At 40.1% G+C, this 26,742-nt stretch overlaps 2 protein-coding genes across 2 annotated transcripts in view; both read left to right on the top strand.

Moving 5' to 3' along the window:
- Nucleotides 1-1,262: 1,262 nt before the first annotated feature.
- LOC108084031 (uncharacterized) lies at nucleotides 1,263-2,471 on the top strand. The gene has a single exon (XM_070286886.1). The coding sequence runs from the start codon at nucleotides 2,099-2,101 to the stop codon at nucleotides 2,387-2,389; it is 291 nt and encodes a 96-aa protein (XP_070142987.1). The 5' UTR covers nucleotides 1,263-2,098; the 3' UTR covers nucleotides 2,390-2,471.
- Nucleotides 2,472-2,616: 145 nt separating this feature from the next.
- The window catches only part of Glut4EF (Glucose transporter 4 enhancer factor), a 118,722-nt gene continuing 94,596 nt past the window's right edge, over nucleotides 2,617-26,742 (top strand). The window contains exon 1 of the mRNA XM_017180041.3: nucleotides 2,617-3,250. Within this exon, the coding sequence (XP_017035530.1) occupies nucleotides 2,654-3,250 (597 nt within the window). The 5' untranslated portion in view covers nucleotides 2,617-2,653. The remainder of the gene's footprint in view (nucleotides 3,251-26,742) is intronic.

Below are 26,742 nucleotides of genomic sequence, written 5' to 3'. Positions count from 1 at the left end.
GTAAATATTATATTATTTACAACGACGATGACTAATCCGTGTCTTGACAAGAACATAGGATAGAAGATTGTTTTTGATTTTTTAAAATTTCTTTTAGGCAAGCATACTAATATTAAAACTGTTATACGTTATAACCAAATCTTTTAATTACCTTTTTAAAGAATCTATCTGTTCACTAGAGTATCTAAAGGCTACGTTAGCCGAACCTTTTCGTGTCTCTCTCGTTTGTTTTGAGGCTGAGGTTCGCTGCTCAACAGCTGTTTTCGCAACATTGTTGCTGCTCGGCCGCCAACAGCTGTTATCGCTCTGTTTTGTGCCGCTGTTCGCGCTGTTTTGCTCTGTTGTTGATAAAATAAACCAGAGCGTTACACACACACACACAGACGCACGGTCACACGCACACAGTTGCTGAAATTATGCTCTGTTGACAAGTGCTCCTCTGTTGTTTTTTTTTCTCAACTGCGTAGTATATTTTTGCTGCCCTTTTCCGTTTTTTTTTCTATGCTGCCCAGCAGATGATATGGTGGCGATGGCGTCATAGATACGGATAAAGCCAGGGCGATATAGGCTACTGCGTTGCAAAGTTAGCATATTATAATATTTTACATAATTTTCGAGTATTATAAGGCGTTCAAAAGTAAAATAAAGTACATTTCAGTTGAATTTGACAGCGATTAATAAAAATAGCCATTTAAAAATGTGACTTATTGCACTAAAAATCTTAAAATAACCTTGTTTGTTTAGATTCCCTTTAAGTTAAACTACTTTTCCTATAGATACCTTTATTTTTGATACCTAAGGTAGTATTTAATCTATATTCATTGTTATTAATTTATTATCATGATTCTTATTTGTATAATCATTAATTAAAAGCTGCTGAGCATGACTCTCACTTTTTGTGTCTATTCAACGCTATTTCAATAGATCTCATTAATGGAAAATATTGAATTAATTAAAGAATAATTATTTATTTCAGTACAATCTAAAATTTATAGATTATTATTTTATGTATGAATATTCATACATACATACATATGTATTTAAGTATGTAGTATACATTTATTCAGCAATATCGTTTTAAATTATAAATATAATATTATAATACAGTGTTTTTAATTATAATTTGTGTATTTTATACAAAAACAGTACAAGATAAGCCTTAATGAACTCAATAAATATGTGTATTTCAATTCACTCCTTAGGTCGAGGTAGATCTTAACATTGTATCTGATAAATACATCTGTATCTACAAAGTAAACAGAATCCTAACTGTCACTTTTCTGTTAATTTCCCAATTCCCAATGTTGGCCATTCGTTTGTTGTGCTGTTAGCCGTGGAAATTGCAGTTTTCCTCTAACATTTTTATGCTGCCACCTCTCTCTCTCTCTCGAGCGGTCTCGCACACACCTACACAGCCAGCGTTGTTGTTGTTTTGCTTTTCCAAGCAGGTAGATGCTATAGAAACGGCCATGTACACACGAACACAGCAGCGGGGGAGAGAGTGGCACATTAGAGAGAGCGCGAGGCGAGAGAGTGTGCGTGTGTTGGTGTGAGTAACTGTATCTCGCCGCTTGGCGAGTTGGCGCTACGTTCGCTCGCGTTCATTCTACTCTCGGGAGCAGACCGAATAAGTTCAAGCCAAAGCCAGCCAAGGCAGCACCAGCAGCGAACACCGAAAAGCAACGCCAAGTGAAAAACCCATCAGCGCATTCAACAAATAGCAATAGCTATACAGCTAGGGGCTTACCTTTGGCCATTCCCGCGGGAAAACGCTCGGAGAACTCCTTCGCCAAGCAATAAGTGGAAAAGAAAAAGTCAAAACAAATCAGTGCAGCAGCCGCTCCGGCGAGTGCTTCTATGTGTGAGTGTCAGTGTGAGAGAAAACTGAGAGAAAAGTGAAACGACGACCGGCAGCGAAAGCAAAGCAAAGCAAGCGACAAAGCAAAGTTCTGCCGAAAGTGCATCAGAAACAAAGCAAAGTAAAACAAGTGTGACCAAACCCCGAATAAACCGCAGTTTAACCCGTGAACAGTGAACTTTAACCCCCCGAAAAGTGCAACACCTGCAAGCTGACGTTACAAGCGGCCAAAATTGGATTATGCTTGGGCTCAGACGCAACTGCCACGACGACGCCAGCGACGCCGAGCATGTGAAGCTTAAACCGCTGCTCCCATCGCCGCCCCAGTGGCCATCATCATCGCTAGTTTCATCGCTGCCGTTATCTCAGCCGACCCTGCTCCTGCAGCGCCTGCAGCTTAACCAGCACCTGAACGAGCGCATCACCTTCTCCCTGGAGCAGTACCACAAGAACGTCATCAAGAAATTGGCTGCCAGTAGCCTAGGCAAGTTCCAGGTCTTCCGTCTTACCAAAAACGTCTGCCAGACTTAAGTTCCCACTCGGAAATAAACCCAAAAAATCTGAAAACTGAAAAAAAGTGCAAAAAAAGTGTTAATAAAAAAGTGCAAAAATACTCGAAAGTGCAATAGAAAGCAAAAAGTGAGAAATGTGGCGATCCATTAAGGCCAAGTTCAGGCTCTAAGTTCAAACAAAAAACAAAACAAAGAAAAATTAAAACACTCTAAAAGAGTATAAAAAATAATCCAAGTTTAACCCCCTAATTGGCATACCCCTCGCCCCAAAAAAACGTGAAAAATGTCCACCGGCCGCCGTTTAGCCAAACGCTCCATCATCGGCACCAAGGTGTGCGCCCCGGGTCCGGACGGCCTCTGGTACTCCGGCGTCATCGCGGACGTTAAGACGCCGCCCTCGTACTCAACGGGCGGGAAGCCGATTCTACCGTTATCGCCGCCGCCACCGCCATCGTCGCACACTTTCTTGGCGCCCGGCGACACCCAACTGAACGCCGATACGCGCTACATGGTCCGTTTCGATTTCAAGACCGCTGTCGACTCCGGTATTTCGTCCTCCGCGTCGTCCCCGCCCTCGGGCCTATCATCCTCCACAGATCCGTCGTCGTCGGTCATTGTGGAGGCGCGTCGCGCCGCCGCCGCTGCCGCCGCCAGTGTGCACATCAGTCCAGCTCAGGCCTTGCGCCGCAGCGCCATGATCAAGGAGTTCCGCGAGTCGGATCTCATTGGACCCGGCTTCCGATCCATTATGGAAACGGAGCTGCAGCCCGGCCAGCGGGTCTACTTTACATATAATGGACGCGAGCAGAGTGGTGACGTTATCCAGCACGATGCCAGCAAGGATGAGGTGATTGTGAAGATTACCACAATTGGAAATGAGGTGAGTCAGCGGGAAAAACCACGTAATTTTAAGCCCCAGTTAGGGGGTTCACCTGAATTATCAAGTTTGACGGGTTTTAGACCTTGTGGGGTTTACGGGAATTGATTGTACTTTGTCCATGGAATCCAGTTTGTATTGTCAGACGTAAAACCTTCCTCTGTAATATGAGATTACGAATACCAGATTTCATAAAAACTTCAATCCATTCTTTATTATTATAATTTCGTTTCGGTAAAAAAATAACTACTTAGGTTTGATTGAGGTATTTAAAAACCAAAAGTTTTGATTTCATTCTGAAGCCTCATTAGTTGGGAATTCTAAACAGTTTTGTTGTTTGCTTTTGAGCAGTAATGCTTCTTCTGCCCAGATAAGAAATTGATAGGAGGGGCTTATCTTCAAATAGAGAAAAGTTCATTTGGAATCATCACATATTTTTTTGGGAGGAGGATGCAGCTAATAAAGACAAAAGCGGCTGCTGTGCCGATGTCGGCAGCATCGTCATCATCGTCTCAGCATAATCATCATCGCCATCGGGGCGGCAGAAAAGTGTGTCAAGGTTGACTTGGCCACACCACACCCCCTTTCTGTCCCAGCCCCATGGCCGCAGCATACACATGCACATATGTATCTATGCTGTTATATACTCGCCTATTCGGAGCACATATTTACTCGCACCCAGTACAGTACCGCACCGCACCAAACAGTACACACTGTGTGTGTATGTAGTGTATGTGCAATCACGTTCTATGTGCAACTATGCAACGAAAAACAAAAAAAGAAAAGCACAAAAAATACTCGTCGAGGGTCGCATTCCGCTTTTTGGCACGTAATTGGGTTACGCTCTGGGATGGCCTTCTTGCGCGAACACTCTGATATATAGACCCTCTTCGGTTGAGGACGATTCGAGCCTCCAAGATTAGATTGGCGAAAGCTGAACATCCTTCAGATTTAATTATCTTTGCAGAAGGGAAAGTCCCCAAACCCTCCATAAATCAAAATAATATGCTGAAGCCAGAGAAAGGAATTCCTAAATTGAGTCGTAATTGATTACTGCGCCTTGTTCCTACATAAATTTTATATATTTTTCAGTTAATTCTGACTTTAATAATAACATTTTTTATAATAGCTTGGCATCTGTCTTACCTTATAAGATTGGCTAGATTTTTTTTCTACATTTTCTTTACGATTTCCTGATTAATTCCACTCAGCACACATGATCAACCTAATCCTCCAGCCACAGCCCCTTTGCCATTACGTCACTCGGAATCGTTGAACTGCTCGCTAAACAAACACAAAAACGAAAAATAAAACTGAACAACAACAAAAATTAATAAATAAAAGCGGCGAAAAATAATTCAAGAGTGAAACATCGGATGGGGCATTTATAGAATCGCCCCGAATCCAAATGCGAACCCAAAAAAATCTCAATGACGACGACGACGACGATGTTGCTGCTGCTCATGATGATGATGATGATGGTGTCGTAATGAAAATTTGTTTAGAATTCGGCTTTCGTGAAACAATTCGATAGAGAAACACCCACAAAAAAAAAAAAAAAAACAAAAAGAAACAACGAGTAAAACAAGACCGGGGTAAAATAGAGACAATTGCAATAAATGCGCGACAATTTCAGGGCTAAATGGAGATATGTACATGACAATTGAAATGGCCTGATATTTCTACGCTTTACAGCTAATTATATAGATTAATTCCCCACCGACACAGCCGGCTGTCAGAAGGAGACGGCAACAAGATCGGAGATGAACTTTTCGAATTGCGTCATAAGTCAGGCAGGCAAGCAGGCACGGCACAGGCACAGGCACAGTCACAGGCACACAGAGATGCGGATACATGGATGCCGGCTGAATATAGATGGCAAAGATAGTTAGATACATGAGCGAAACACATGCATCTGGGAGATACATGCTCTCGGCTTGCCGGCTGACTGCGCTGCAGGGGGACAGGGACAGGGACATGGAAGGGGGCTAGAGCCGGCATCAAGCTGTGCTCCGTCTCCCTCTTTTCCTATCCGCACCTTCGGCTTTCTCAGTTCAGTTCAGTTCAGTTTTAGTTTTTTTTTTGTTTTTGCGGGCCTCGGGTTTTTCTTCTCTCTCTCTCCCGTCTAATAATCGCTTAAAACGCTTGTAATTGTTGCATACGACGAATGCCGAGATACTGCAAGCTAGAGATACAGCTACAGCTACAGATACAGATGCGAGACACAGGCACAGCGAGCTACAGATACGCGGTCTTCAATGCCAAGTCAGCTGCTCGTATCCGTATCTTTTCCGTGTGGCGGCGAGTCGATAAATTTGTCAGTTAGCTGGCTGCCAGATGTGTGGGCTTGTCCCCAGCTCGATGGCGGCCCATTGTATGCCCAGTGTATCCAGCAGAAACAGAAACAAACTGAGATACAGATACAGATACGGATACCCGTACTGTGACCCGATCAAGTTTGATATGTGCTGCCCAAAATGGGAAAAACTGAAAATGTATCTCCGATCGTCGGAGCTAGTTTGGCTTTACGTTTTACGATCGCGGCAGACCTCAAGTTTTCGAATTCGGAATCTTTCGGCATAATTAGCTATGGAAACGTGCGCGTTACAAGCTCCCAAACTCCTATGACCTCATCATGGGCAGCCACCAAAAATCGAATATAACTAGAGAAGTGAAGAGCTCAAGTTCGCTGCTGTTGTAAGTCAATCAACAATTGGTTTTTTTTGTTTGCTGCGGGCTGTGTGTGTATGTGTGTAAGTGTATTTCTAGTTTTTTGGCTCGTTTTGTAATCACGAAAGGGGGTGGAAATTTGTAACATCTATCAATAGTTGTCCTCGCTGGCATGTGATGGTCACGTGTGTCTGAGTGTGTGTGAGTTTTGGGCTCCAAAACTCAACACAAAAAACCGAAATTTGCTTTCGGTTCAACTTGAGCAATTGCCTTTGTTTGCCACAAAACTAGTTGGGGAGTGTTTTTTCGTCATTTTTTGTTCGTTCGTTATTTGTTTGAGTCGGAAACGTGAGGCAATTAATTCTAAGGTTATTTCAAACGAGAAACTTGTTGCACGCATTTCCATCGCCATCTCCATTTTCATTTACATTTCCACGTCGTTCACATCCAGATCCACATCCACATCCACATCCACGTTTACGTTTACGTTTACGTCCATTTCCATTCGCATTTCAATTACGATGACGTATAATTGCCGGGCCATGAATCAAGTGTCCAGTCTGGAGCGCATATAATTTGCAAGCTCATTTAGGGCCGAAGAATCCAGCACGAATGTCGGGGATAATTTGTCAGGAGTCGAATGGATGGACACACGGACAGGGACTCAAGACGGGTAGCCGCGTTGCCCATTCCGGTAATCTCTGCCCACTTCCGCCTTGTCTGGGGAGTAATTTGTAGCTGCTAGTGCCTCGTTATCTGTGCCCGTTTTACCTGTGTTTTGCATTCAAAACGAAATTCGTTTTAATGACATTGAAATTGGAATTGACATTGCCTCGGGATTCTTTATCGCACGCAACTTCTGGGCTTTTGCTACGGATTTTCTGGGTTACCCATTTCACCAGCTTTTTACTTTCGTTTCTCTGCCAACAACAAAAAGCCGATAAATAATTAACGTGTTCTTCTGGCCACCTCTCACTTTTCGAGCTGCGACCCATTTTGGGTCTGGCGGAAAGTGCACTTTGGCCATACGTCATCGGCCAGCTGACCGCCAGGTGAATGGCAATGACAGCGGTGGCAGTTGATTTGTAACTTTGCTTTCCCACCGAAATCCATCAGATAAAATAAATACTAAAGAGCTGTCAGGGAAAATAAAAGAAAATTCAAAGCTAAAGGTTTGAAATTATTGAGTAATTAGTTTAAATTCACTTATATTTCATATATATATTTCATTTCAGATTGATTCATAATTCTGAAACTCATTAATTGGCTAGTAAATCATGTATTTCCTTGAAATTTTCTCAGTGTTGAAGGTTTTCTCCTCGCCTTAAAAACATTGTGAGCCCGATAATTGGATTTGCCCAAAACTTTCCACACCAACTCGTATCGTGTGTGTGTGTTTTCGTAAATCCATTACCTCCGTGATCACATTTATCAAGGGTCCCTGATCAGCTAAGGAATTTTAGCGTTTATAAGGACGTGTCTGTTCCTGCTCCTGCTGCTTGTCGCGTTTCCTCTTCCCATATCTTGTCGGGGACTAGGACTACCCGCTGTTCGTCCCGGGACTCGATATCGAAATCGGCTAACGACCTGCTCGGGGTATCCTCTAACCTCTCGTTCTCGACGTAACCCTCTTTGCTGCATTGCTATGGTTTTATGATACCGGCAAAAACATAAATTCCTCGTTTTGTCCTTTTTCTGCCGCCTGTATTCCATGTTTTTGTTCATCCTCTTTTTGGGATTGAAACAGGCTAAAAAAGTGACTGGCGCAGGTCAGTTGAAGACCGCTCTCCTCACTTTGCCCTCTAATGACTAATCGACCTTGCCGGCAAACTCGTAGATCTCTTTCAGGTAGAAAGTCGCCGGCGTTTTTGGCAATTTCATACCGAACAATGCACTCCAATTGGAGGCCATAAATTTTGGGGTGAGAAAGAGAGTGCACATAAAACAACAAAAAAGTTAGGGGGGGAATGTTCGAAATCGGTCAAGCTGCTTCGCTGACCTTTTTGCAGGTTGAACGAACGACATGTTCTCGGTGGTTTTGGGTTACAAGTGGTTGCGGGTCTAGTCTCAGTCTGACTCACAGATCAGACCAATCAAAAGGGAGCTATGGCTATCCACTCACCCACAACAACAAAAGAGACAAACATAAAACCGAAGGTGACGAGCGCCGAATTCCCAAGCCGAAAACTACTTTCAAAAAATGCATACAGCTTGTTTCGGTTTCGTTTGAGTTTTGATATCAAAGCGCCTTTTTGTTGGCTGATTTAAGCTTTTTCAAAAGCGGCCTTTCAGCATAAGCTTGGCCAGACACACACACACAGCACACACATACAGAGGCAGACACACCTGAACACCTGATTATTTGAGTATGTGTCTGCGCGAGTTTGGCGTTTTGGCGTTTCGGGTACATGCCACCTTGGTATTTGGGTCAGTTTGAAATGGGGTTTTGATTAACGCTCAAAGAAAGACGACGGCAGCAAGAAAATAACAAACATCGGATAGTCTAAAGTATATAGAGTTTCATAAAAAATATAAAATGGAGCGAACCGATAGCTGATAAAAACGAGCTCAAATCTCCAATAAATATTTGAGGTTTCTAACCCGGAAGAGACTCGTGCAAATGCATAAAATATTCGCCATAATAAAAGTTTGATTTGATTGCGGAACAGCGCCAAGGGCCACTTGAAAGTCCAGTTTGCGAGAGATTTAATTATTGAACTCAAAGCTAAAAAATATATATTTTTTTCTGCGCAGTATATTCACACGAAAGTAGGTTAAGTTTTTTTTTCTTTCTTGATTCGTTATGAGGCTGTTTTTTGTTTGGCTTTATTATGACTTAATTTAAAAGTGAAAAAGTGAAAGCGTTGAAGCTGAATTTCGGTGATTAAGTAAGGCCGCGGGCCATTGAGGGTTTTCCCCAAAAAGACACACACAAAAAAATGAAGAAGCAGCACCCGAGACGAGCAAAGTGTGGAAATTTATTCCGCTCCAGAATCAAGCCAAACTCAGTGTAATCAAACCCACACACACACACACACCCGAAGATACTTTTTCGTACACACAGATACGACAAACTTGCAGATAGAGATACAAAGAAAAGGAAGGCTGGGGTGGGGGGTGCGGGGCGGTGCTCGTAAGCCTGTGCGTGTGCGTGCCACAGAACGTAAACAAAAACACGAATGTAAAGAAGAGGCGGAAAGTGCGAGATAAACAGAAAACAGCTGTATACACCAGCTAGTGTGCGACAGAGAGGCCACTACAGTAGAGCCCCATGAAGAAGCTAAAGAAGAGGAAGAAGTTGTCCCCGCAAAACCCGTTTCTTATTAACAACAACAGCAGCAGCAACAACAACAACAGTTACGCACTTTACGCACGCTCATCTAGCTGGTGTGCGTGTGTTTTTTTTTTTTTTTGTATATATTTTTCTTTGAAGAAAAACCGGCTTTGAGTTTGGATTTTGGGTTTGGTTTCGATTCTGCCAGCGGAAATACAAACACACAGATACACACACACACACTGAGGCAGAAAACAAAGAAGAAGCCACGCATGAAAATTGCTTTTCATGGGGATAAAATAAAACAAGACGTCAACGTCACCAGCGCACGTTTAAAGGTCTATACCATATAGTACGTTGTTGGCCAAGGGAGCACCCCAAAAATCCATTTAGCACAAACCCCCCCACCCAACGGATACACTGTGAATAAAAATGTATAAAATAAATCCTCTTTTAAGTAAAGTTGTCTATGGAAAATCTATAGAAAGTTTTTGTTTTGTTTTTAAACACAATTTTCTATGCTTAAAACCCTTGATCTCTGGCTAACCTCCTGAGAATTGGAATAAAAAAATATATAAAAGTTGTTGGGGAAAATAAATATATATTTGCATGCTTATAAAATATACTATAAAATTTATAACTGTTATATATTACTTAAAATTTTAACTTTATTTAACTTTCTATAACATTTCTGGACACATTTGAATTTATATTTCCCATCTCTGGGAAAAATTATGGAGAGGCTGGTTCTAAACAGGCTGCTCTCTTGCGAAGAAGTCTCTAGTGCGATCCCAAAATTTCAATTTGGTTTCCGCCTGCAGCACGGTACTCCTGAGCAACTGCATAGAGTGGTTAACTTTGCCTTAGAAGCCTTGGAGAAGAAGGAGTATGCTGTAGCTGCCTTCCTAGATATTCAACAGGCATTTGACAGAGTCTGGCACCCTGGGCTGCTGTTCAAAGCGAAGCGACTCTTCCCGCCTCAACTATACATGATTGTGAAAAGTTTTCTGCATGATCGCACATTCCATGTATCGGCTGATGGGTATAAGTCAAGAGTCAAGACAATTGAAGCTGGAGTTCCGCAAGGAAGTGTTCTAGGTCCTACTCTGTATTCGGTCTTTGCTTCGGACATGCCTAGTCACTTGACAGTAACTGAAGTCGCGGAAGATGATTTACTAATAGCTACGTACGCTGATGACACTGCTGTGCTAGTGAAAAATACAAGTATTTTGGCTGCTTCATTTGGTTTACAGGAGTATCTGGATGCCTACCAAGAATGGGCTATGAACTGGAATGTGCGCATCAATGCGGACAAATGTGCGAATGTGACTTTCACCAACCGTGCAGCTAGCTGTCCTGGGGTCAGTCTTAATGGTAGAGTCATTGACCACCATAGAGCCTATAAATACCTTGGCGTTACCTTGGACCGTAAACTTACGTTCGGCAGGCATGTTGCGAACATTCAGCATGCTTTTAAGGCTAAAGTTTCCCGGATGGCATGGCTCCTGGCACCCCGCAACAAACTATCGCTTTACTCCAAGGTCATGATATATAAGTCAATACTAGCCCCCTCCCTGTTTTATGGCCTTCAAGTTTATGGAATTGCTGCAAGATGTCATTTGAACAAGATACGGATTCTTCAAGCAAAAACATTAAGGAGGATCTCTGGGGCTCCTTGGTATATGAGGACTAGAGACATTGAACGAGACCTAAAGGTGCCCAAGCTTGGAGACAAACTTCACACTGTTTCAACTAAGTACATGGAAAAACTTAACAATCACCCTAATAGTCTGGCTAGAAGATTAGCCACCGCTGAACACAGAACACGAGTCAGGAGAAGACTTAAACGTCACCACCCTCAGGACCTCCCCGACAGGATCTTGACATAAAATATCAGACAAAACATGAAAATCATTTCAAATTATGTAAACATAACTTAACTTAATACTCCTCCATAACAAAGCATTGTAAACATAGAATTAACTTCCAATTAGGTTTAGTTGCCAAATATCTAGGTAACAGTGCACTAGTCAAATAAAATTTCATTATTTTTTTTTTCCAAAAAAAAAAAAAAAAAAAAAAATTAAAAAGGTTGCTTTCAGTCTAAATTTTGTAAAAATCACATTATTTTCCCTGTGTACCTTTAAATTCCACACCCCCATAGCTTTTCCGCCGCACTTTTAACCCCCCCCCCCTTGTTTTTATCACAATTTTGATTTTGTTTTGCGCCCATTTCGCCTCTCTGCGTTTTCCCTTTTTCCCTTTTTTTTCGCTTCTTCGTAATGCGAGGCCATTGTCACTCTTCCTGGGGGGTCAAAAGGGGGACGGTGGACGGTGGGCGATGGGCGGCGGTTGCGTCTAGGGCACTGAGAATAACTGTTTCCGGTATTTGGGTCACATGAAATTTAATCAAATTAAAATGTTTCAACGCCGGCGTCGTTGCCAACTGAAAGAGAGAAAAAGTTTTTCCTTTTCTATACAAAAGGGATAGGAGAAGGGGTTGGGGTTGCTCGGTGGAAACCCAAATGGGAAAGGGGGTTGTCTTGCAACAGTTGCTTGCATTGAGCTGCAAACCCAATTGATTCTAATTTCAAGTGCTGATATTCCGAATTGTAACAATGTATGCACTGGAACTAATTAGGAGGCACTTAGGGTGATTTATATACCTAAGAATCTCTGACAAGTTTGTTGTTTCTTTAAAGATTTAATGTAAAAGATAAAATCATAAATGGATTTGAACAGCCCTAGGCAAGAAGCTAATTTCTTTATTAAAAACTAAATATTTAAAGGCATAAATCTCAAAGTATTTGAAAGAATGAATTTAAATTTGCATGATTATTCTTATCGTTTTCTAAATTAAAAAAAAAATCTTCGTAACTATACTTTCAAATACCCAGAACATGTAATCATTTAATATTAAATATTTTATTGAACATAACCATTAAATCTCTGCAAAGTCAAAGTGCTCATTCTTCATGTGTGTGAATGCCTCTATATTCATGTGTGTTGGAGCAGCCATGGAAGCAGCAACAGCAGCTATAGCTGTTGACTTGATTTCAACAAATTTGTTGCCACTTCCCCCTCCACACACAACTCCCTCATACCCCCTTCGGCACTGATGTGCAATTGACAGCAGCAACTTGCACCCGGGGGGAATCAACTGGAGTCGCAGCAGCTCGAGTGGCAGGCGCATTTCAAAGCTGGAAATCCCTGAAACGCAAGGCGATTGTAAATCTTGCACGCTTATCGTATACGGCTTATCAGACTTTAGTGGACGGACGGAACCCCAAGCGGATCCAAGTGGGGGAAGGAAATCCATTGCCAGCCGATGATGAAAGTTGATTTGGAAGATAATTATGGGTGAAGGCAAGAAATGAGTTGTATGAAATATTTCAAAGCTATAATGAGTTTAGTTTGTATTTACACTGCCTTTTATAATATTTTTGGGTAAAATTTGAAGAAAATTTGATCAAATATATCAATAATCGGTTTTTGTTTACTTATAATGAAATCTTAAAGTTTAGCAAAGATAACAAGAAACCACTATTTATATCTCAGAAAAGCTCGTATTTTTCGAACTTAAAAGAAAACTATTAAATATAAATCTCCTTTAATAATAAAAATATTACCCATGATTTTCTTTTTTCGATTTTTTACAATACACAATATAAAAATGCTTTGAATACTATACTTCCTTTTATGAACCCTCAAACTAATTACTTTTTGTTAAGAGTTATAATTAACTTATATATTTATTTTTATGTGTTTTTTAATACTTCTCTAATCTCACGGTCAAATCACAGTTAAATACCAACATAATACCAGTGGCTGGCAGAAATAAAATCGAAACTTCACACTTTCTACTGCCGCTCTGCTGCCGGCTGTTGGCCACTTTCTACCGCATTTCGAATGCAGGCGTCTGCCAGTTGGCCAGACTCTCATTCAGTCGGTCGGACCCGTCAATCAGCCGGCCGGCTGGACAGCCAAACTTACAAAAAAATAGTATTAAAAACACAGAAATACTCAAAAAAAAAAAAAAAAACAAAACAAAACAAAATAAACGCACACGAGAGCGGAACAGAGATGGCGGCAAAAACAAAATGGCAGCTTCCCAAGCTCCAAAAACTACAACGCAATATGGTCGCCATTTTGTTTTCTCACCGTTATGTTGGCCCTACGCTCCCGCTCGCCCTTGTGTTGCTCTCTGTGTTTGTGTGAGTTTTTTTCTGCCTTTTTTTTTTTTTGTTTATTTGGAGGCTTCTTCTTTTTCGTTTTTCCCTCGGCCGCGTAGGCGCGATGGCGACGTCATCGCCTCCCTCAGGCCCTCCCCCTCGCCTTCGGTTTCGGTGCGCTATTTTCGTTTATTTACATTTCGAAAGCTACACCGGGAGCGAAGGGAAACAAAAAGCTTTCGAGCCAACACACACACACACTTTTGTGTGTGCGATGTCTTCACGCGTTTTCGATGCCAATCATGCGTAAATTACGCGATTAAATTAACTTGAATGAGTTTCGTGCAGCATGCAAAACAACCAAAAACCCAGAGGCTTTTGTGGGAGTTCCTCCACGACTCGCGCCCTCCTTGGACTTATTTTTCGGCTTAATGCCCAATAGCAGATGGGAAAGGTACTGATTTTGTACCTAGATACGGAGGAATGTACCTAGTTTTGGTGAAAAATAATAGATATGTTTAGTTTTCAGTTTATACATAGTTCCTTTATTTCTAAAGGAAAATTTAATTACGGTACTGATTATTTGGTACCTACATACTAAGGAATGTACCTAAGTTTTGTATAAAATAAAAAGTATGTGAGGTGCCTAGTTTAGATAGCATAAACTAGGATTAATATAAAAGAGATATACATATCTTGATTTAGATATCTTATATATTATCAAATCTTAAATATCAACAATCTAAGATACAAGCTCTAAAGATAATAAATCTCTAGTAAATTAGTCTTGCTCCTCTAAGGATAAATAATCTGAACTAAGTACCTAGATCCTGCCCATCACTAGGCAACATTTTTCCAACTTTTCGCGCCGCCTTTCGGCGTTCAGGCTTTAACAGTTTTCACCTCACATAACAATCAAATTCGCTTTTTTGCCTTTGCTTCGTCTATGTGTGGGCCTGTATTTGTGTCTTTGGCATACTTCTTTTTTTTGGCCATATAAATTCCAAAGGGAAAGGGGCGTTGACAGGGGCGTGCCATGAAGAGGGGGATGACCCACTAATGGAAATTCTCGGGAGCCAGCGATGCTTGTACTACGAGTACGCCCCTGGCCACTGACAGGGCTTCCGTTTCATTGGCATCTGGTGCTATGCCATTTCTGTCGTCATCATCATCGTCTCCGTTGACTCCGTCCCCGCTGCGTATACGTAATGTCGTTGTGAGTGAGAGTTTGCTTGCTCGTCGATTGTTGTTTGCTCGTTTGTTTGCCTACGTAGCGTTTTTACTCCAACTGCTTATCACTTTCGACTCCCAAAAAAAAAGAAGGAAAAAAGGGGCCGGGATTCATTTGACCCTGTTTTATTTGTACTCTCACTCTGGATCTGGATTAGTCCATGCTGTTGCCATTGCAGTTCCGTATTTATGAGTCGATTATTTGCCGAAAATGCTCCAAGGCCCGGCTACTATAGCTGTGTGTGTGTGGGCGGCGGCATTAGCCGGGGGTTGTAGTCCATTCTCACTTGGTTGTGGAGGGCGTGGGTTGTTTCTCGGTGGTGTGGGCGGCATAAGCACTGCCTACAACGTCACAGGATAAATTTAGAGCACTCACTCTGCCCTGAGTCACTTGGGGTTGCTTGCGATGACGTCGCCACTTGTTATTTACATTCTGATATTAATTGAACCAATGCAAAAATTCCTGAAGCACTTGCCATAACAGTTTTCCCTGTTTTTTTTTTTAAGTATGCACATATATCTCTGCAAAGTTTTATTTTCCACAAAAAAAGGAGGAAAATTTACGCATAGAAAACAGACAAAATTCCATTGGAATTTTCTTCACAATTTTGTCAATGTTGTGCTGTCTGCGCTACAATGAAGGCTCGTAAAATTTTATCGTCCCTAATAAAATTTAATTGAAACAGGAAACTCTCGCATAAATTCCCAGATCCGTATTGAGACATGAATGACACATAAAGGGACGACAAGGACTCCTCTAACCCACCAATTGAATCCTTCGCTGCAATCAGAATAGAAAGAGGGCGGTGGAAGAGGGCAGAGAGCAGGGGTAGGGGTTAGTTTATGTACATAGGAAATGCAACTGGATATGTTCAATATCTGTGTATATATCGTATATATCGGGGCTAACAGCAATGAGGGAACGAATGAACGGAGCTGGGCGCGCTGAAATGTGAAACTCTGCAAAGTTGATGATATTAGGGTAAACCCCAAGCTGTGATATCATTTATTGTCCCCATTCTTTTGCCGGGCTGACACCCTCTAGTGCAGAGAGGGAAATTTGTGATATATTTTTCATTAATCTTATAGAAAGAAGAAAAGTTTTGATAAAAAGATTGTTATAATAGTTGGAAGTATTTCTAATAAATGGATAGTAGGAAGCTTTAATTAGTATTTTATAATTTTAATACTAAGAAAAGTATAAGAAAGACATGGTATACTATATTCTAAACATTTCCTTTTATTTAGATATAAATAAATATATGAAGAACCTTCGATTTAAGAGAGTTAAAGTCATAAAACTCTCTTAATTATTCTGTGTGTGGGTCAGCAGGGATTTCCGATCGATGGGGGTCTCTTTCTCCAGACTTAGTCACCCGGTATTTTATCATCGGATCGCTTGACAACCCCCGAGGCGTTGATCATCTTACAAAGAACTCCATATTACTCACGACCATGGCGCTTCGCACCGTTATGGATAATGCCCTCTCTGAGTTGAGTCAAAATTATGCATAATAAGCCGTAGATTTCTTCGAAATAAAAATACGCTTCCTCCCGATTCCGTTTCTACTCGATTCGGAATTTTTGTGAGCGCATATTTCGTGAGTTATCCGGCTGCTTCTTCTTTTTTGTTTATACGCCCATTTGGGTTATTCAACTTTCGGGAACGCCAGGCCGAGCCGTTGATCCCGTTCGACTCTTCCAACTGTTTGTGTGTGTTTCTGTTTTCTCGCTTTAGTATTTCGGCGGGGGAACAAACGCATTTACATACGAGTATTATTATTGAGGCCGTCCGTATCGTCCCCCTTCTTGCCCTCCCGCCTCTGTGGTGCGTTTTTAATCGCCTCAATTGCCGGCAGCAGCCGTGCGCGCGTTTTAAATCGCCTGGAATTTCGGCTGCAGTCTTTGACACTTGTCCCTCTCGCTCCTCTGCTTTTTGTCTCTTTTTATTATTATTTTTTTTTTGCTGCTTTGCCTTGTCGATTATATAAATTATGTAATAATTTGTGAGCTGAATAATCCGATTGCATTGGGGCCTCGAGTGGGTTATGTTTGGGGTATATAGCAGCCGTTATTTGTGGTTTAGAATGGTTTTTACTCTAAAAAAATAATTGGGGATTAAAAATGTGAATAGATTTTAAATCAGTTTTTTGTTTATTATATAAACGTTTTTATCAGAGGCATGGCAGGATATTTTAAATACTTTAAACTTTACATTTAAACACTTTATTATTAGTTTTAGGAAAATAAAATGGATTGACTTCCTTTACATTTTCCCTTTCTCCTTGGGCAGGATATTATTTAATTCTGATCTATAAATGTTAACTTTAAACTTCAAAATCAAACTCTGTTTTATTAGTTTTATATCGTTAACATGATATACGAAATTCCTTTATGTTCCTGAAGACTTCTTTAATATTTTCCCTTTTTCTCTTTTGGTGGTTAAACCCATTTCGGCTCTCCTTCTTCCCTGTTTGGCTGCTGCTCTCTCTGTCTTTCATTGAGCAGCTGCAGCAACAGGTGATCCTTTTTTTTATATTATGGAACCTCTGCTGCTGCGTCTGCCTGTTGCCCTCGCCAGATTTGGATGAAGGTCAACAAACTTGGTGGTGGCTGCCTGAACGCGAGGCAAACGAACTCGGTCCCCGCTCTGTTCCTCCACCTTTAACTCTATCATAGCCTCTCTTTCTCCCTGTGCCTCTGTCTCTGCTTTGTGGTCTTCCTCTGTCTGCGAGTTTTCTTTCCTTTTTTACGTCTTTTTTTTTTTTTTTGTGGCGGCGGCGAAGCCTAAAAATCGTAATTTGAATCCAATCATCGGCGGGGGAATTCTCCCGAAAGGCCATTCAAAGCGCACCGAAATTCCACCAGGCGAGTAGCCGGCTATCAAAACAGAAACCATAAGAGTGTAAAGACGCCGGAGAATCGCCCCATTAAATGGTATAACCGACTTAAAACCCAGGCCCAGTTGCGTGTCAGTTTTAATTTAACTATGAGCTTAGGCCCTGGCCAGAAGTGGAGGAGCTGACTTCGTCACAAGTCCAAAAATATGCCGGTTGTCTCTCGGTCAAGAAACTTTTGCTGGAAGCAAGTGGAAAAAAAAGAATAGAACTGAACAAAAAAAAAAAAATCAAAACAAAATAAATAACTATGAGACAATGACTCGGAGTTGGGATCAATTTTAGTCTTGTTGCTGGGCGCTTCCCAGGTTTGTTGACCATCCATCCATCCATCTGTTTTGGCCAATGTCGTCATTATAGCCGGTTCTACACAGCTTGGTTCAAAGTCTAATAAGAAGCTGCTTAACTTTTTGTTCAATTTTTATAGAAAAATAATATTTCTAATATTTTTGTTAACTTTGTATTTTGTTTTTGTTTACAAAAAAGGTTGGTTTTTAAGATCAAAGGTAACCGATTATTTCTTGGTATTAGAATTAGGGGGCTTTTGGCCCCAGTTCTGACCCACTTGCTGTTGGTTAGGGCAACCAAAACAAAACAAATTCCGTCGAAAAATTGGGTCAAACACTCGATTCAGCCGGCAGGGCAAACTTGTTGTTATGGCGGCCGCCTCAATCATCGGCATGCAAATTCCCAACATAAACAACAAGGCGAACAACAACAACCAAGCAAACCGAACCCCAGAACCTCGCCAATTATGACATACATTCGAATGAGGAACAGGAACGGAGATATCATCAAAACATGCACTGGGTCTTGGGTAAAGTAATGCCTTTTTGAAGGCAGAGCCAGAGAGCAGACCGAATATTGCGTAGCCGACAGGGTGACCAACTTGGGAGTTAAGTGTGTCACAGCCTGCATTCGCTGAGCTTATTTTTGCGTCCCCCTTTATTTTTTTGCGTCCCCCATTTCTGTTGCCTCACAAAAAATAGCTCGAAAAGCAAACACAAATTGCTGTGTGCTACTTTGGCAGCTCCCCCTGCTCCTAGCCACGCCTTTTGCTTTTAGCCTCTTTTGGGATTCGGTTTGGTAAACAAATTTAGCGCCTTGCCTTGTCACACCAACTAAAATCAAGCCAAGTCCAAAAGCTGCAGTTGCAAATGTTATTTTTGGTGTCAGTGTTACAATGTTGTGTGTCATGTTTTTTTTTTTGACTCCGTTTCGATGGGGGCCAATGCGTAAAGCTAAAAAAAATGCAAAAAGCGAAAATGAAACCGAAACCGAAGAAGAAACGCAGCAAACAAACAAAATACTAAATGAGACACCCACTGAAATATTTGATATGCTAATGCCAAAGTCATGATGCAATTTTTGAGTTGCTCAGTGCGTACGTACCTGCCTCTGCATACCTGCATAGTATATATACTATCTGCATTTGAATAGTTGAGCAAGTCGGTGTGAATCTGCCGCGCCTTGCTCACATGAATTATTATTTCCATATATATCCCATTGGCTGGGACCATTCATCAACCTGAATATTCTCTTGGCATTTCAATCTTATGGTAGGAAAATCATAAAACATTCTCATTGCAGGGCATGAAACATTTTCCCTGCTCATAGGAAAAATAAACAGAAGAGCGTTGAAAATTGCGCAATTTAATTGCTGCTATAGCAGACTTTTTGATTGTGATTTATGGGCCATGTTGTCCTCCGTGTTTTTCGTAGACTCGCAGTTTTTACAAGTTAGCCGCGAATGTTGGTCAATGTTTTTCTTTGGATGCTCTCTCTGTCTCTCCCCCGAATTGAGAGAATTACAATATCAATTTGTCTTTCGAGAGTGATTTACAGCGAGTCTCCGGGCATAATAGAATTGATTGAGATACTCGTACTCAATCGTTGTATTTTTCTAGCGGCGCAGTAGTTTGTTTGTTCGCACCTCGCACTGAGGGGGAACAGTTTCGTTTCGATTCGATTCCCTTCCTATGTGCCCAGCATTCCCCCGCTTATCTGGCGTCTTGCCTTAAGTAAATATATATGCTTTGATACATATTTAGAAGGCAGCTAATTGAAAGGCGAACGGAGTCTGGCATTTGCATAGAGCTGCAGCTCGGCGGCAGATAATGCAAGCCAGGCAAGCTCAGGCTCACAAAGAGTGGCCTAATTAGTGTCAAGTGTTGCCCCAACAACGACAACAACGACAGCGACGACAGCAACAGCAGCAGCAGCAGCAGCAACATCAGGCACAGCAGCAACTTCAATGAAAACGGCAACATCGCTGACAATGGCCAGACAAAAGAGGGAAGTCAATTAGAAAGATACAAAGCGCAGCACACAAAACTCTGGATGCACTTAAAGAAAATATATGTGTAAATAATGTGAGATTTTTGAGATTGAAAGGGTAAAAGTTCAAGTATTTATTACATGTTTTTGAAATTTATGACAAAATAACTGGTTAATAAACAAAAGAGTAAATTCCTTACCAAGAAATCTTGCCCTCTAAGCTACATTCTAAATTATTTTTTGTCAATTGTCAATTTTTTTTATAATTAAAAGAAAGGTTAAATTATTTGAATACAAGAAATTTTAAGGAAATATACTTTAAAAATATGTAAAATTGCATTGTTTAATATCGATTTCTTTCGGTGTTTGTTATATAGGATGGGATTCGGGTTTGGGTTTCGATGAATGCTCTAAAGTCTGGGACGGCATTTGGCCGTACTTGTGTGTATGAATTGCAACAGCGACTGCCGGCAAACGGTAGCTGAAAAAGTATCCACAAGTTTGCTTTGTTGACAGCCAGTGGGCGCGCTCGCAAAACGAAAAAACAAATCGAGGCGATTGTGCTGCTGCTGTTGCTGTTGCTTCGAACTGAATCATGACCCAATAACCCAATTTTTCAAGCGCCCCGTCTCGCTCGCACGAGCGGCAACCGCAATGACAACTGCAAGTGGCCATAGCAATAACAACAACAACAACAACAACAGCAGCAGCAGTAGCGGTAGCAGCAGCAAAAATGTATCGCTCAGATACAAAATAAGCACAAACAGCAACAAAACTCGGATAGGCTTTGAGCTTTAAGCCGTTGGCATTGAGATGGCTCTCAGGGGGTGGGCAGGCAGGCAGGCAGGAGGAAGGTGAACGGGGATTCGCCAATGCATTCGCACTCGTTTTCATCAGTGCAACGGAAGACAAAGCAAACAACAACAACAACAACAACAGCAACAAGAGCAGTGGCAAAGCAGCAATAAATAAGCTTATTTTTAGTTAACTTGCTCAATGCTGTTTGCTCAATATCTGTTTGTGTTTCTCGCAAGATGCATATAGCAGAGAACAGACATAGAATGCAATTAAATTATAAGTTAAATAAATATTAGAAAAAGCCGGCAAGTATTAGGAATAAATATAGAAAAGTAAAATCTCTTAAAGATATATTTTTTTTATAAGAAAAGAGCACTTTATTAATGTTTTTTAGAACTAAGATTATTATTTTTTGCTTCCTTATAAAAAATGTATTTTTTGAGACAAGTTTATAAAATCTATATAAATTTATTATCATTTCCTTAACCTTAAGGTATAAAAGATATCACTTACTATATATCTGAAGAAATTACTCAGACATTTTGAGTTTATTTATACCATTTCAATCAATTTCTATTGCAGTCCAGATTTATATTAAGCTTTTCTTCAATCAAATAAATAAATGCAAATATTCCAATCTGGAAGCTGCCCATCACAACTATTTATCAATTAAGCTGGCAACTCCTCTAATCCACTCCCATGAAGGGGTTTCCATGAAAATACAAGAAGGGGAAAACTGTAATTATGGTAATCTGCATTTATCACTTTGCTTTATTTACGAAAATAGCTGTTGCTGCCTCTGTGAAACTGAATTCACACTCATACTGAGTTGTATATTCAATTTACACTGCATTTTCCTTGTCCGATGTTAATCCAATGTGTCGGATGATGTATATTTTAACTGAATGTAATTAAAGTTTGGTTTAATTTCTATGACAGTCCAATTAGTTGGCATTTTGGGTTATTTATTTATTATTTTTTTTTAGAGAGCACAAGGCCTAATCCCAGGCCCCTACGCACCGTTGCCCAATATTACAATTTTACAATGGCAACAGAGAGCCAGCTTTGCATTAAATATACACATAATTTCGTAGGCTTTTATGCTGAATTTATGACGTATATAAATTTTAATGATTGGCGGCACGCCTTGAATTTTAAAATTCAAATGCTCACAGCCTTGGACAATCACGAAAAACGAGACTTTTTTTTTAGGAAAACATAAAGCCAATGTCTGGCCGAACTCGAGATCGGTTCAACTAGCCTGAACAACTCATATTATTGTCCAGTTCGAGACAAAATTCAAATACAAAACGAAAAACGAAAACAGATAAATATTTTTAGCTCACTTTGCATGCTGCCATCACGTGCTGACCGACGCCTGAGCTTTAGAATTATGTTTGAATTATGTTGATTTTATGTATTCGAATGGTTTCGTTTCGTCGTTGATGTGAGTCGAGTGACGTCTGTTTTTACCTGAGTGCCACTATGGAAAACCTAACAAGGAAACGAGTTTGTTACGACATCTCAGCATTTCGGATATCTAGAAAGCTACATTCCGAGTGGGGCAAGCTTTTAAGATACTATAGCCCGGGTATTATAGAGGCTGCCCCTATGTTTTTTCAATCGCGATTCAAATTCTCCTTTACATAGTTTCCGTCGAGCTACTATGCTTGATGTGTGTGATGTGTGGGCGCTTATAAAGCGAATTCAAGGTTGATTACCGACTGGCTCGCACTATCACCTTCGTGAGTTGCTGATTTCGACGACATATGAAAAATTCTCGAACTGTAAATAAATAAGGGCCCAAAGCTAAAATTTTGTATGTTCTATTTATTTTTTTTTCGTGGGTTGTGGTTTATTTTATTATTTATTTATGTGGTGGCTGGTGAGCTGGTTTTTTATCGTTGCTGCCGTTGTGCGTTTGTTAATTTCATAAATTAAGCTGCCATTGTGTGTGCTGTGTGTGTTGTGTGTGCGTGTGTCTAGTTGATTGGAATAATAGTTAGGGATAAAGGGCAAGGGGGTAGGTTGATGGGGCTGGAACACAAATATATATAAATAACATGTGAAATATTTTGCCCCATTTGCGGTCCATGTAAACAATGTACATATTTTCTGAAAGGAAGGAAAAATTGTTGATTGTGTCATTCGAAACAGTAAAAAAAAAATCTCCACAACTTGATTCCAATTTATTTATCAATCGCAGCCCTCGACAACTCTTTGAATACTTGTTTAACTTTTTGTATTTCCCATGTTTTGGGCTCTTTATCAGTTCAGTTTGTAAGTTCTGTCGAGTCTCTCGTTTTTTTCGTTGCCATGCTTTTACCCATTTTATTTGTTGCTCCGCTGCTCGTGGCTGTTCAAGGTGAATTATATTAAAAAGAATTTTTGTTTACATAGCTGTAAATGGGCTGCGGAAACTTGGATGTACAAACAATTTAGAGGCAGATTTTTTAATCAAAGTTTTTTATCGCTTCACTTTACATGGCAGCCTGGAATTTCGTAAGAGGAAAACATAAATATACAAATGGGAAAGCACAAGGTTTTCTATCGTAGGAGTGAGTTTAAATTCCAGCCAAACTCTGAAAGCATAATATTTACTTGATATAGATTGTAATTGAAATTAAAATAAACGTTTCTATTTCTCTTTTGCTTTCAGGTAAGCAACATTAACTCCCAGTTTATTTGATGTTTATTTGGTTATGCGTTTCCGGATTGTATGCTTCAGGTAAAAGTTTCCTACAGGGAAAATTGAAATAATCAGGAAAAAGCTCAAATATTATATATAAATGTTGTGCAACGCTTTCTGCACTCACCTGTCATGATAACAAAAATAAAACTATAAACTTTTAACAAGTAAAATTAGCAACTATTGCCGGCTTTTGCTGTTTACGTAAGGTAACTGCTCAAACCAGAACAACAAAAGCCGGCAACAAAAGCTGCATTTATAATTGTTTGTCATATTTTGTATATAAATTTTTTTGCGATGCAACTTATTAACCCGACTGTCGAGACTTTTGCTGATCGGCCGACACATTTGATATACACATTATATGGATTTGACCCTCGTTTGTGGTTATCACTGGCGGCAAAAACAGCAGGCAGCAACATTGCACCCCCATAATATGGTAAATGCAACCTTGGGGGCAACAACAGACGGCAATGCACAGCGAAGGCGAACCGAATGGCATAAATGGAACTGACATTGGCTATGCAAATGCATCTATGCATGCGAGAGGGTTGCTCGAGAAGTTTGTTAAGCTTTGAAATGGTCTGAAAATATAAGAAAATTTTTAAAAACTCAAATTGAATGGGAAAAAAATTAAAAAAATATATTTATAATATTTGTTTGAAGATTTTTTATGTATGTTTTCTTATTTGTTTTGTCCAGAAACTTTATCAGTACTTTTTTGCTGGATATGCTTGTAAAATCTTTTAAAAATCCTTAATTTGTCTGTTATATTAGACTATTAATTTGTTAACAGTCAAGAAACCTCATTAGAAGCTTTTTTGTGATTGATACAATTGACAATTTTCTTGCTAAATTCGTACTTGGGAATTATAAGAGCAATATCTGCGAGATTCCCTTTAGATACGATTTGTAGGTCTATTCAAAATAAACCCTTTTATACACTCAAAATTATACTTATAAACTGATCGTTTATTAACTTATTTTGTCTTTTTTCCTTTTTTTTTTAAATATTTCTTTGTGAGTGACTCAGAAACACTTAGATCGACCCACGCGTTTATTCGATTCAGCATTTGCCATTCAAACTGATTTTGGCACGTTTTTGCCCGAGTTTGCCCAAGCGGGTGTTTCTTTTGTTTTTTGGTTTTGGTATTGGCCAAGGATGAGCGTGGCGATGGGGTGACCTCTCAACGCTCCAAGGAAAATAAATACAGAAAAAAGCACGCGAAAAGCGCGGCTACGGAAGGCTTGCGGGTCGAGTGCATTTTTTTTTTTGTAGCGCTAATCCGCCTGACATTGTCAGCTGAAATTCCTTTTAATGTCATTTCGCTTTGGCCATTTCCAAACGGACGTCTAATGACACCTGGCGCAAAATTGGCAGGTGGAGAATGGCGAAGCTCGGCTAGGGATCCGGAAAAGTGCACCGAGTGAGTGGAGGCTTTAATCTGATGATTGTAGCTTTTTACAGTTGCATAAAGCTACCCGCAATCATCGTTCATTTAGCTCGATCGTCGCCACAAAATACTATGGCATACTGTATACTGTTTAGTGTGTAGTAGTGGGTATGAAAACGTGTGCCTAACCTTGCGCAAATATTGCAAATTGACCTTTACATAAATAAACGCTCTGTCGTTGCAGTTGCTGTCGTCATATGTGGAAATTCGTGCGATTTTATTGCACTGCTGCGTCGCTTTGTTTTTGCTCTCCGATCTTTGCAATTTAACGCTCATTTTTTGCGTACATGTACGTGCATTTGTATTGTTTTTTTTTTGCTACTCTCAGTTGTTTTTACAATTCTCTTTAAGTATAATATTTTGGTAACGGAAAAGCTTTTGGGAAGTATTTTTTTAGCAGGTTTCTAGAAACTTTAATGTATTTTTTAATGAATTATGCTAATAATCATGATATAATAGTTGTGAAATTTTGTAGAATAACATATTAAAACGTTTTTATTTTTGCTTGTCAAAAAAAGAGGATACAAATATAAACTTTAAATAATTACAAATTTTAAAAGTGAAGGATATATGTCTATATAACATAGATTTTAATTCAAGCCTCCATTAGGTCAACAGAACTCTCCTAAGGGTATTATGACACTGGTTTGCTATGGTTTTTATACATAAAAATTCTCATTTGCACTTTACTTTGTTTTTAATTAATAATTAATTAATTAATTAATTAATAAGCCAGTATCATATCAATATAAACAAATATTTTCGAGTTTTATTTTAAAATTTATAAATAATTTTCAAATAAATAATAAATATATATATCAAATAGATAATTAAATTAAGCTATTTATCTGGCAAACTGGGTTAAATCATTTAAATAGAAAGCTTTTTTAATGGAAATTCCAGCAAACGCTCTCATTATAAACCTCAAGCCTTCAGTTTCTTATCGGTAAAAGCTTTTCCGTGTTTCCCTGTAACTCAAGCAATACGAAATTCAGGCTAAGCCATTTATAGTTCCATTTAAAAGTGTTATTTCGGAGACATAAATCAATTAAATGAACATTTTCGGATGCCAACTTCTTTGGGTGAATGTTGAAATGATGTGCTTCCAAAAATAAGGTTTGCACTTGCTGCTAAGCTACTTAACGGTGATGATGGAAATTAGTGTCTGCTGTGCAGGAACAATCAGCCGGCAGAGAGTAACGTCAATTTTGATGGCATTTTAATGGGTTCAGTCGGGTAGAAGGCGAACTGAACCGAATTCCTCTAGTCAGACGCAGAGTCATAAATGCCAAATATGTAATTTGCATTTAATTTGATATTTGAGGGAAATGTATATGTGATAAGTATGTATGTGACAAGTATGTATGTGTTTTTGTGGCAGCGATTAGGGCAACGACATTGTAGCCAGTTTGTTGCGTTACCCTGGGTCTTGGGTTTCTCAGGAAGATGGATCCTGCCGCATTCTTCTTTGACCAAGACTTTCACCCCAACCATCTGACCATCTTCGGCGGAGTTCACTTCCCCATTCGCCGGCAACGGGTTTGTTTACCCCAGCTAAAGTCTCGCATTTCGCTTTTGCTATTTAACCGCTCTTTATGACGGCATCAACCTGGCAACTTGGCCAAGTTAGCCTGGCGCCCATCCTCGAGCTTGTCAAGTGCAGTGGCAGTGGCAGTCGCAGTGGCAGGAGTGCACCGTTTCCGTTGCAGCCGTTTTGGCCCTTTGAAATTGTATTAGATTTCAGCAGAAAGAAGGCGGCTTTGTTTATCCCCATAGTAATGCCCGGCTTTTGTAGTGCCGCCAGAGGAATTCATATTAATTAGACAAAGTCAAAGCCAAAGCCAACGCTGGAGCTGTTTGTTTAGAGGATACTTTTCCTACTTCTTTGAGCTTAAACGGAAAGTTTCTCAAATGCTCTACATTGGGACTTTCGATAATTAACATAAAAGCACACTGGCAAGCGTTTCATAAATTATGTTGCCATTTAAAAAGCCGTAAACGTAAATGTCTTAAAAGGTTATTATCGCAGCTATT

Source organism: Drosophila kikkawai, chromosome 3R (assembly GCF_030179895.1).
Source record: "Drosophila kikkawai strain 14028-0561.14 chromosome 3R, DkikHiC1v2, whole genome shotgun sequence".
NCBI classification, from domain to species: Eukaryota; Metazoa; Arthropoda; class Insecta; order Diptera; family Drosophilidae; genus Drosophila; species Drosophila kikkawai.
The sequence above is the reverse complement of the archived record's forward strand: the minus strand, read 5'-3'. Positions and strand labels throughout refer to the sequence as shown.